Source organism: Trematomus bernacchii, unplaced genomic scaffold (assembly GCF_902827165.1).
Source record: "Trematomus bernacchii unplaced genomic scaffold, fTreBer1.1, whole genome shotgun sequence".
Lineage (NCBI taxonomy): Eukaryota > Metazoa > Chordata > Actinopteri > Perciformes > Nototheniidae > Trematomus > Trematomus bernacchii.
In genome coordinates, this window is record NW_022988050.1 from 2,529,731 (window position 1) to 2,541,035 (window position 11,305).

Consider the following 11,305-nt stretch of genomic DNA (forward strand, 5'->3'; position numbering starts at 1 on the left):
TTCAGTCTTGTCACGAGGAATTGTTTTGATGATTTCATTGGATGAGAGACGATCAAGCTTTTTCTGCCCTGAAAAACTGTTAAACAAAGCTATTATAGATTTTTTTTTGACAATTATGTTAGTTTTAGTTTGTCTACCTAAGCTTGGCTTTACATAGATGTATTTGTTTATTTATTTTAACCTTTATGTTTACAAAATGTACACCATTAAACCCATATCCAGATGTTGAATACTGAAACACTATCCTTGAAATTGTATTTATCTTTTAGACCACAGACGGTAAATGTAAATAGGACAGAGACAACTTGTATTCATTCATAAATAATACTATTATATATTATATAATGCAAACATTGGTCATATTTCTGCATAATGAGTAGCCTAGCTTTACTTTGTATAGTTCAAATCCATGTGTACACAGAAAAAGTACTCAGATCTTGTACTTGAGTAAAAGTAGAAGTACCAGAGTGTAGGAATACTCTGTTACAAGTAAAAGTCCAAAAGTATTGGCATCAAAATATACTTAAATTGCCAAAAGTAAAAGTACTCATTATGCAGATTGCTCCATTCCACAATTATTAAAATCATACGTTTTGATTATAATTATTGATGCATTCAAGTTTGATCAAAGCTCGTTGAGGTTCAGCTAGTTTGAATGACTTTGTATACTACAGGGTAGCTTGTCAATGTACTCCAGGTGCAACTAAAGTCTGATTTAAGTGTTGATTATATTTCCCATCATTAATCAAAATCTGTAAAGTAACTAAAGGTATTAAATAAATGTAGTGGAGTAAAAGTACACTATAAACCTCTGTATTGTAGTGGAGTAGAAGTACAAAGTAGCAAAACATTTAATTACTCAAGTAAAGTACAAATACCTCCAAATTAGCCCTTAAGTACAGTAGGCCTACTTGAGTAAATAGTTACTTTGCACGGCACCACTGTGTGTACAAAAACATCATGTTGTAAATGGACAGACGTTCAAGCACACTGCAGTGAACCAGGATGTCATAATACAGAAAACACAGATTCCTGTTATCAGGCACATTTTTAATCAGATATAAATCGATGTATTTCTTTTCTTTTTTTTGTTTTGTTTCTAAACTATTTCCTTGACGTCACGATTTCCGTGCGGGCTCCTTTAAGGTTGCCAGGGGTTACGGGCTCACATGTCAGAACGAGGAGAATTGACGTCAGTGACGGCCGCTGATTGGTTCTCAGCCGTATCCGGTGGGGCAGCGGTCCAGGGCTCGGGAAAAAAATCGAAGCGAGGAGGATCTGGTAACGGTTCGCTTCGAGAAAAATCATCCATCCCGAGTCGCTATCGAAGGGCTCGGCAGGAATTTTACAGTTTCTTGTGAGTATTTGCCTTTCTTTCCCGTTCGCGGATCATATGACCTCTGCATAGGTGAAATTTGTTTCCTCCGTCTCTCGTTTGTTTATGATAGAACTCAAGATGGCGTCATTGGAGGAGAGCTTTGCCTTTGCACGGAGCTACTAGCCAGCTAGGCATCAAACTACACACACTCTCCCACACAACGTAGGCCAAAGACAGCTAAGCAAACCTACAAAGACATGTATTATTTCGCTAATGTGTTGCTAAATTGTTATTATAATTGGGTAGCTGTTCAGCATCAGTCTGCTAGCTGTTTCTTGGCTGCAGCCTCCTTATGAAGCCACCCTGACCTAGACGGTGTTACAGACAAGGCATTTGCTTCACACTGTCCTCAAAGGCGAGAACATTTGCTAAATTAGTTAAACCATTATATTGCGTTGGTATCCTCCACCCCCCCAGCATACCTCGTTGTCACCCGATCAGCAAGGTCATTTGTGCATCGCAGTGTTTTCTCTAATATAATTGACAGCTCTCTTCTTAGTTGACAGCAGAGGGGAGGCTGCAGGTTAGCAACTGAATTAGAGAATTAAAATGTTAAATGTACAATTTTACTACCCTAAAATATGTCAAACTAAATTGGATTTACTTATAATTTAATGCAGGAAAGCCCAGCTGTTGGCTCTTGGCTCTTAATGTATCCCATTTGGTTTGAAAGCAGTATCATTGGTCCCTTAGTTATTCCTTTTGGTAGGTTAGGATTAAAGCAAGCTTTTAAAGTTTCCACTATTTGGTTAGTTGCATAAAGAGCCAGCCCTCATCTTTGATAACATGGCTAGTAAATCCCCTGGGCCTGGCCTGATTAGAAATGATCCGAATCCTATTATACTGATGCGAATGCATGATACACTTGGTCTTTTTGTTCACCCTTCTCAAATGTTGGTTGCATGAGGCCTTCCTGTTTTAGACTTCACAGCTAGATCAAGCTCTGAGCTATCTGAAGAAGCTTATATCACTGAGGCCAATCACATGATCTGGGATCTGTCAGGCTATTTGGCTCAGCAGCAGTACTGTGGCCTGAAATGAAGAAACCTCAAGCAAAGTGCACTTTATTTTCTGGGTTTGGTCTGTTTCACAGTGGATTGATTCACTGGCCTTTTATTCCACCATCTAAATCAAGGCCTTGTGTGTGACACTCGGATAGAGGGCTTCTTTCAGGCCTAGTGGAGAAGTACAATTGTTTTGAGTAAATAAACCAAGTACAGCCTGTCCTAGTTTGTCGTCTGTGGTCAGATATGTGTGATCACATCATATGACCAGTTTTCTCTCCTGACACTTAGAAGCACTTAGGCTCCTTAGTGCAAAAACAACACCCCATCTCTCAGCGCTTTCTCACTCTGGTTCTATTTTTCTCACATTCTCACGTTTTCTGTCTGTCCATTTTCTCATCACGACACGTGGTCACCCCTACTCTTCTTGTGTCGCTCTCTGACTAATCCAGTAAATCCACTTTGTACAGCAATGATCTGAAATCGGGCTCCTGTTTTCCTGTTACTGTCTCCAGTACAAAGGTTAGAGGTCACAGAGCAGGGTTGCGGTTGTCGTCATGGCATCTGGAAGTACGAGCAGCGAGGAGGAGCGGAGCCTGAGGGAGTGTGAGCAGTACGTGCAAAAACACAACATTCAACAGCTGCTGAAGGACTGCATTGTCCAGCTGTGCACCTCCAGGCCGGACAGGCCCATGGCCTTCCTCAGGGAGTACTTCGAGAGGCTGGAGAAGGTTCGTGTGTGTGTTCGTGTGTGTGCAGTGTTGTAAAGTAACTGAGTACATTAACTCAAGTACTGTACTTAAGTACAATTTTGAGAGACTTGTACTTGTGTATATACATTTTCGTTACCCTTCTACTTTTACCCCGCTACAGTTCAGAGCTAAATAGTGTACTTTTACTTACATTTATTTAATATCTTTAGTTACTTTGCAGATTTGGTTTAATGAAATATAATCAACACTTAAATAAGAGTTATGTTACACCAGGAATAACACTCACAAGCTACCCTGCAGTAAACAAAGTCATTCAAACTAGCTGCACCTTTACCAGCTTTCATAACACTTTAATGCATCAATAATTATAATCAAAACATATTATATATAATTCTGTAATGTGCCAATGTTCCTAATTAGTATTTTTACTTTTGGTACTTTAAGTATATTTAAATGCTAATACTTTTGTACTTTTACTTGAGTAACATACTGATTGCAGGACTTTTATTTGTAACAGAGTATTCCTACACTCTGGTACTTCTACTTTACTTAAGTACAAGATCTGAGTTCTTTCTCCCCCCCTCTTTTTCATCATTGGACTGTGGACTCGATGCAAATCATTATACAGTGAAAGATGAGCATTATACAGTATGTAGGCCTTTCAAAACAATTACTTTATCGACTTACCGTGCAATATATGGACGGGACCATAATCAATTTAGCTGACCTTGATACGGCTCGTTGTGTTCACATGCATGTTTGTTGACATAAGAATGTGGCCAACGTGACGCCAGAATAAACAGCAGGGTTTTCCCGACCATTATAACTCTTGGGAGTTGCGCTGACATTGCACAGTTTTGTTTACACAGCCACAGAGTCACTATTAATTATTAAGTTGTCTGTTTAGTTTTTTTATTTATGTATATACCGGGACATCTTTCTTTTTTTCATTCAATAACAATGTTTGAATATCTGTAAGCATTACAAGCTCATTGAGAGGGTCTACTTGCATAGTTATATACATGTTTCACTTTTTATTTTCACTATGTGTCCAAGTACAGAAATGTGGCTAATAAACTTTGAAATACATGCTTTGGACAATTCTGGGATTTCCCAAATGTACATAAACACTTGGATAAGGCTTGAAGAAGCTGTGTTCAAAACCCTCTACTAAATTAACCAAAATTACAAGTTAAGAAATACTAAGGCCAAGTAAGTGATGCTTTATTAAAAAAAAATGTACAATTAAAACTCAACTGCACATACAGTAATTTAAATTCTATATTACCATCACCATATTTTGCATAAGTGTTTCTAAAACTACTGCTTGTATGTTTCTGGCTTTTTTTAATTCAATGTAGGGCTCCAAGAAATGTATTTTGGAAACCTTTGATGGTTGATCGTTCTTCCAATCTTTCTTAGACTGTTTCAGTCTGTTTCAAATCTGTTTCAAAGGCATTTATGATTGTTATAGTTTTCCTATTTTCCTTTTTAAATATATAATTTTTCGTCGGGTCAGCTATAATGTCTCAGATATATTTAGCTACTCTGTTGGAGAAATGTGAAGGATATTATAACTTAAGAAACTCGTTTTAGTCCGTTTTTCCATGCAATATAACTTTTGTGTATCACTGAATTTGACAAAAATTGATTTTATAAATAATATCCTGACTTAACTTGGATATACTATACCAACTCTATCCTTTGTTGGCTGACCGCCTCCCCTTGTCCCTTGCAGGAGGAGGCCAAGCAGATCCAGAACCAGCAGAAGGCCAGCAGTTCCCGCTCAGACTCTCGTGATGAGGAGGTTTCTCCCCCCATGAACCCGGTGGTGAAGGGCCGCCGGCGGAGAGGAGCCTTCAGCGCGGAGGTCTACACAGAGGAGGACGCAGCCTCTTATGTCAGAAAGGTAGACGTGCAAGCAGCTCACAAAGAGTGTCGCAACACTTTAATCTACAATCTGATATTATCTGTTCTATGAAGAGTTGCGTGACGTGTCTGTTGTTTTTAAGGTCATTCCAAAAGACTACAAAACGATGGCAGCCTTGGCCAAAGCTATTGAAAAGAATGTTCTCTTCTCACACCTGGACGACAATGAGAGGAGGTACCTGTCTTAAAGTTGTTTTGATAAAGCTCTTGAAAGTTTGTATAACAGTCTAACAGCTGGCTTACTCACAAATATTTTCTTTTTTAGTGACATATTTGATGCCATGTTTCCAGTCACCTACATCGCTGGGGAAACTGTTATTCTGCAAGGTAGGAGGACTTCATCTTGTTGTGATAAGTTGATTAGATCCAGATCATGATACTGTACATATTATTTTTTTCAGAGTAATTTGGCATATTCCTATTGTAGATACTTTTTGTACATTAAAATTATACTTATCTCCTCTTACTGTGTTTTTGTAAGCAGCATTAGACACTAAATAAATCTGACTCTGATTGATGTCTTTGTGTAATGTTAACGTCCTCTTTGTATGCACCTAGGTGATGAAGGAGACAATTTCTATGTAATCGACCAAGGAGAGATGGATGTGAGTGTTTGATCCTCTTCAAAATAAACAGAAAACATTATTTTTGTCACCATTGGGTTTAAATGTCTCTATTTCTATCCTGCTTGTCTGCCAGGTGTATGTGAACAATGAATGGGTGACCAGCATTGGGGAGGGGGGCAGCTTCGGAGAGCTGGCCCTGATCTACGGGACCCCGAGGGCGGCCACCGTGAGAGCCAAGACCAACGTGAAGCTGTGGGGCATCGACAGGGACAGCTACAGGAGAATACTTATGGTGAGGAGGCGCAAAACATACACGCCCCACATACACTCTAGTATGTGGGGCGTGTATGTCACCACTGTATATAGACTGTTACATACATGTAATATATAGTAGTACAATGGGCACCTATTTACTTTAACTTCTTATGTTTGTACAAATATTTGTATTTGATCTTTTATTGGATTGTTTTTCTTAACTTCTTATATTTTCCTGAATTATTTGTTTTTATTTGTATTGGACATTTTACTTTTAACTTTGTTTATATACATATTTTTCTTTTCTTTTAGCTTTTTATTGCACATTCTTACTTGAACTTCTCCTATTTATATACATACTTTTTTTCTATTTTATTTTGGGACATTTTTCTTTAGATTAAACATTTTTTATTCTATTTTTCTTAAATGGAGCCACTGCATTAAAGCCAATTCACGCTAGGATAATTAAAGTATTCAGATTTTGATTCTGTTAATGCAAAGAAAGGCCACTGATTTTAAAGCCAGGTTCAGGGTGTCCGCGGGGTCTTAAAAAGTATTAAAAGTTGATAAATCAATTTAGGGAGGTTGTATTCTACAGTGTGCCTGAATGTAATCATTGCGTAGGTGTGTAGTGTGATTCTGTGTAGTTTATTTATGGCATCCCGTTGGATTTGACGTCATCTGAACAGGACATCGCACGCTCACTGCTTGATAGCACGCGAAGGTCCGTTTACGCCGGTTGTTAAACAACATCGTTATGGGGAAATGCAAGTTTGCGTCCAAATGGTTGGAAGATAAGGAGGGAGGACAATCAATACTGTATATAGTAAATGTGAGGTAAAGTGTGTCGCCAATGTAACCGGTTAAAACTCCAAGTGGCGATGAGGTCTTAAAATGTATGGAAAGGGTCTTAAAAAAGGTCTTAAAAGGTCTTACATTTGACTTCAGGATTCCTGCATATACCCTGAGGTTGTAAAATGTTTGTCATTAATGTACTTTTGTCTAGTTGTGGGGCATCTCTCTTACTTTTAAATGTGTTATCAAGTTCTTCTATTCATTTTTACACAGTAACACTAACACAAATATCTTTCTCTTCAGGGAAGCACTTTGAGAAAGAGGAAGATGTACGAGGAATTCCTCAGGAAAGTGTCCATTCTAGGTGGGTTCGTTTTTCAAATCATCCCAAATCTTTTAAAATGGAAGCACGTTACATGTGTATGGTGCTGAGATTAAAATAACCTGAAAGAGCATTTAAAAATACATCTCCTTAAAAGCATAACCAATAACAGGTTCAACCTTTTCAAATCTGATTTTTTACAGTGTTGTCATGTCAGCTGACTTCTCTTCTCTCCTTTGTTCACAGAGTCTCTCGACAAATGGGAGCGTCTGACAGTCGCTGATGCCTTGGAGCCCGTCCAGTTTGAGGACGGACAGAAGATTGTTGTGCAGGGAGAGCCTGGAGACGAGTTCTTCATCATCTTAGAAGTATACACTTCATCACTGACTTACACACCTTTATACATGTCACAGTTTTTCCTCTAAACTCTGAGTTCTGTAATTGATTGTTGGCCTAGTTACGTCAGACAGTGTAAGGGATGTTGGATCCTCTTGGGACTCAATGCTGGTTTATATTTTCAGCTCTTTAAAGTATTACCACCTCTATTTGTTATTGACAAATACACGCCCTCTTGTGGTGATCTGAAGAGTTGCCTCATCATAAACATGTTCTTTATCTTTGAGCCCGAAAGGATTAGTCAATTAATTGATAAGTCAGTCAACTTAAAATGTATAGTTTGTGTACAATTGTGTTTGTAACAATTTGACAAATGTTGGTTCCAGCTACTTAAATATTATAATTTGGGGCTTTTTAAAAGTTTTTTTTGCGTCTTCCAAGTCTAGACATTTTCATTGGTGTGATGCAATATGAAGATGTCACATTTGATGGAAATTATAACGGGTTGATGTTTTCATTTCAGTGCGAATAGGTCTTTTGAGTGTTGAACTAACAAATAATTATATTAGAAATCGACTTTTCTGAAGAAGAGGATATTTTAATAAATGTGCTCATGTAACTTAAGGTGTAGGCTATGTGTTTTTCTCAGGGTTCTGCAGCTGTGTTGCAGCGTCGCTCAGAGAACGAGGAGTTTGTGGAAGTGGGGAGGTTAGGACCCTCTGACTACTTTGGTAAGCACTAAAGCTTCATCACAGCAGTCTGTATGTGTATTACTATTTATATTTAATTTATATAGTTTTGCGGTAACGTTTTAAATAAAAAAGCAAGGAAACACTTGATTCCTGTCACTAAACACATGACCAAAGTGCACTCTTGTCTTCATGTTATTTGACATTTTGTGCGTGTTTCTGTGTGTGTTCTCCAGGTGAGATTGCCCTGCTGATGAACCGCCCCCGCGCTGCCACTGTGGTCGCCCGCGGCCCCCTGAAGTGTGTGAAGCTGGACCGACCTCGCTTCGAGCGCGTCCTGGGTCCCTGCTCGGACATTCTCAAACGAAACATCCAACAGTACAACAGCTTCGTCTCGCTGTCCGTCTGAAGGGTCTCTCCTCCTCCTCCTCCCTCCACCCTTTCCCCTCTTTTCTCCTTTTAGACCCGGGGTCCACCAATGCAATTTGCTTTTTGTCACTTTCTTCTTCTTCTTTCTGTTTCGGCTTTTATCCCTTTTCGTTTTACACACAGAGATAATTTTGTTGTTAGCACCCGTCACGCTGAGGTGACTTTCAGCCATTCACCAGCGCTTGTACCAGCTGCTGTACGCTACCTTGTAGGCACAGTTACATCACACGTTACCTATGTTATATTCGCTGGTTACGCTTTCTTTTTTTGACTTAAACACAAAGCAGGATTGTTAGGAGATCTGAAAGACATTAGGGTCTCAGACTGCTGAGACAGGACAATCAAACTTTACATGGCGCTTTTAGTGAACTTCTTACAGATTTAAGTTGTAGATTGAACAGAGGACTTATTTTCTCCCCGTTAAAGAGTTTCCTTTTGGACATCATTTAGCCCGATTAGATACACAGCGTAGAGAAAAACCTAGAAACTGTATAAAAAAAAAAAAGGCAGGACGAATATGATTGAATTTTATCAGACGTTATTTAGGTTTCAGCTATACCATGATTGGCACGATGAGAAAAGGCTGTTTTGCTTAGTAAGAGAGAGCTTGTACAAATTATAATTTTAATGTGCAGCTACCAGGCGAGTGCCAAATGTGGATTATTGTCACAACGCAACGATGCATAGCCGTGGAAACGCAGTGCGTGCCCTCAATATTTGGAGCTCCAAACAGGAAGTAGTTACTGTCCTCTTTATCGGTAGAACGACCATACAAGAACTGCCTTGACTACTCTGAGGAAAAATAATATAATATATAAAAGAAAGCTAAAAACAAAAAAAAAGAGTATTAAGTGTATTTCAGTATTCAATTTTTTTAGTATATACCAAATAACTTGGTCACTCTTCTGCTATGGTTTGTAATCAAAATGTTATCATAGTATAGTTAAAATCGATCATAGTTATATTATTATTATTATTATTATTATTATTATTATCATGGACTAAATGATAAACTTATGGTTTGGAGTGATGGTGATCTAAAAAAAAAAAACTATGTTTAACTGTCTTTTGTAAACACTTATTTTTCCATAAATTCTATTTTAGGTGTCCAGTGCCACAAAGTAAATAAATGCTTCTTCTTGTCAACCGACAAAAACAGTATGTAATCGTATTGTGTAAAACGTCATGGGTTAAAACTTAAAAAAAATAATAGATCAAATGGGTTATTCCAGGTTTATTGAAGTGAAGTCTTGAAAAAAAACAAGATGGTTTTATGGGTTTTCAGGACATCTGAAGTATTTATGTATGGAAGCGGATGGGCAGAGTGAGCAGATATTTATTTAAAACTAGTGTCATTGCTTATTGCCTATTTGAAAAGGTGGCTGTCTTTTCATCAGAGTAGCTTGTGATCTGTTCTCTATGCTTACTTGGCATGATGTTTTAGGCATCCAGTGATCCGGTATGAATGGAAAGCGTGTATTAAAAAAAAATCCTGCAGCTGCTGCGTGCAGAAGCAGGAACTTTGTCAAATATTTGGTTTGTTACTCCCTAGCTTAACTGCTTCATGACTATTTAGATGGCATATAATGTTTAAGTCTGTTTTGTTTTTTTAAAAGATCTTTACCAAATCACACAATGTTGACTTCTGGATTATAGGCTTAACTCTTCATTCCTGCCTCACTTGTCTGTTACCAGAAATGACATAGAACCAGTCATGTGTTTCTGTTTTGTCTCATTCAGGGCACTTAAATGCGCTTAAGAATCGAGATGTATGTTGTACGTCCAAAAAAGATTTGATTTTGGTGCCGATTGCAGGGTATAGTCAAGTTAGTGAGAAGAGTTTTTTTGTTAATGGACATGAGTAATATGTAATTTTCTTTACAGTTAAATCAATCATCTGATCCCTATCCTGATCCACAGGAAATTACTCCGTTAGGGGAGCGTGGGTTTGACTCACCTTTTATCAAAATATTGTTTTCTTGTAAATAGCAGCGTCATTGGTTTTAGTCCAAAATGTTTTTAGCCACACTGCAATCGTCCCGGTTTGCCTTAGCTTACCTAACCTGGGCTTACAGTAGTAGTCAGTCACTCCTGCTAGCCCGACCTCCAGTGAGTTTGTTAGGCCTGCAGCGCAGAGAGAGCTGCAGGCGACCAGAGGACCATTCTTTTTCTATTCTACCCTGTATTCAGTTTGACCTCCTGTATGTGCAAAGATGTTTATCCTTTTGGTATAGATTGTTCCAGATGGCAGTTTAAGCAATAAAAAAGTAAAAATAATTCAGCTTCGTGTTGTGTTTTCTTCTTTTATGTTTCAACTTTTTTTTGGGTTATATTTCAGGGTTGAAAAACACAGATATGTTAAATCATCAATGTCACAGTCTACACATTACAGTTTTTCTTTTCCTAAGTAAAAGGCCAAAATTAATTGCGTTAATATATACTTAAATTACTGAAAGTAGAACTACACATTTTACAGCAGCCTATATTAGTGTAATGTATAATAAAATAATAATAATTGTTGATGCATTTATTTGTTCATTGCTATATTATTGCAACTGGAAAAGTTAGGGCATATTTCTTATCTGTATTTGGATTATTATTATTTTGTATATTTAACTTTTTCCGTCTGGAGATACTGTCATTGATTAAATGGTACAATAATTTGTCAAATATGATATGAATTGTAAATGTAAAAAGTGGCAAAGCTATCAAATGAATGTAGTGGAATAAAAAGTAAAATATTTGCCTCTTAGTTGTAGAGTTTTTGTTTAAAGTAGAAGAAAATCGAAATAAAAGTAAGTTAGTAGGCCTTCAAGTACCTCTAAAATGTTACTTAAGGATACTACTTTTATAACTGTGCTTAAGTATAGACAATTCTTCAGGCTACAC

At 37.7% G+C, this 11,305-nt stretch overlaps 1 protein-coding gene across 2 annotated transcripts; it reads left to right on the forward strand.

Moving 5' to 3' along the window:
• Positions 1–1,207: 1,207 nt before the first annotated feature.
• LOC117473588 (cAMP-dependent protein kinase type I-alpha regulatory subunit) lies at positions 1,208–10,693 on the forward strand. Of its 2 annotated transcripts, none has more exons than XM_034119237.1 (11): positions 1,208–1,357; positions 2,898–3,113; positions 4,834–5,004; positions 5,108–5,199; positions 5,290–5,351; positions 5,583–5,629; positions 5,724–5,882; positions 6,944–7,004; positions 7,209–7,330; positions 7,930–8,029; positions 8,224–10,693. In XM_034119237.1, the coding sequence occupies exons 2-11, from the start codon at positions 2,940–2,942 to the stop codon at positions 8,394–8,396; spliced, it is 1,161 nt and encodes a 386-aa protein (XP_033975128.1). In that variant the 5' UTR covers positions 1,208–1,357; positions 2,898–2,939; the 3' UTR covers positions 8,397–10,693. The 2 variants fall into 2 exon arrangements, with proteins under 2 accessions (XP_033975128.1, XP_033975129.1); XM_034119238.1 differs by having other exon boundaries at positions 7,948–8,029.
• Positions 10,694–11,305: the final 612 nt, after the last annotated feature.

Bases quoted from the DNA above. Each gene is read 5' to 3' on its own strand.
- LOC117473588 (XM_034119237.1), top strand. From the start codon at position 2,940: ATGGCATCTGGAAGTACGAGCAGCGAGGAGGAGCGGAGCCTGAGGGAG. The intron at 5,883-6,943 runs GTGAGGAGGCGC...CTTTCTCTTCAG, and splicing joins GCTACAGGAGAATACTTATG to GGAAGCACTTTGAGAAAGAG. The intron at 7,331-7,929 runs GTATACACTTCA...CTTAAGGTGTAG, and splicing joins AGTTCTTCATCATCTTAGAA to GCTATGTGTTTTTCTCAGGG.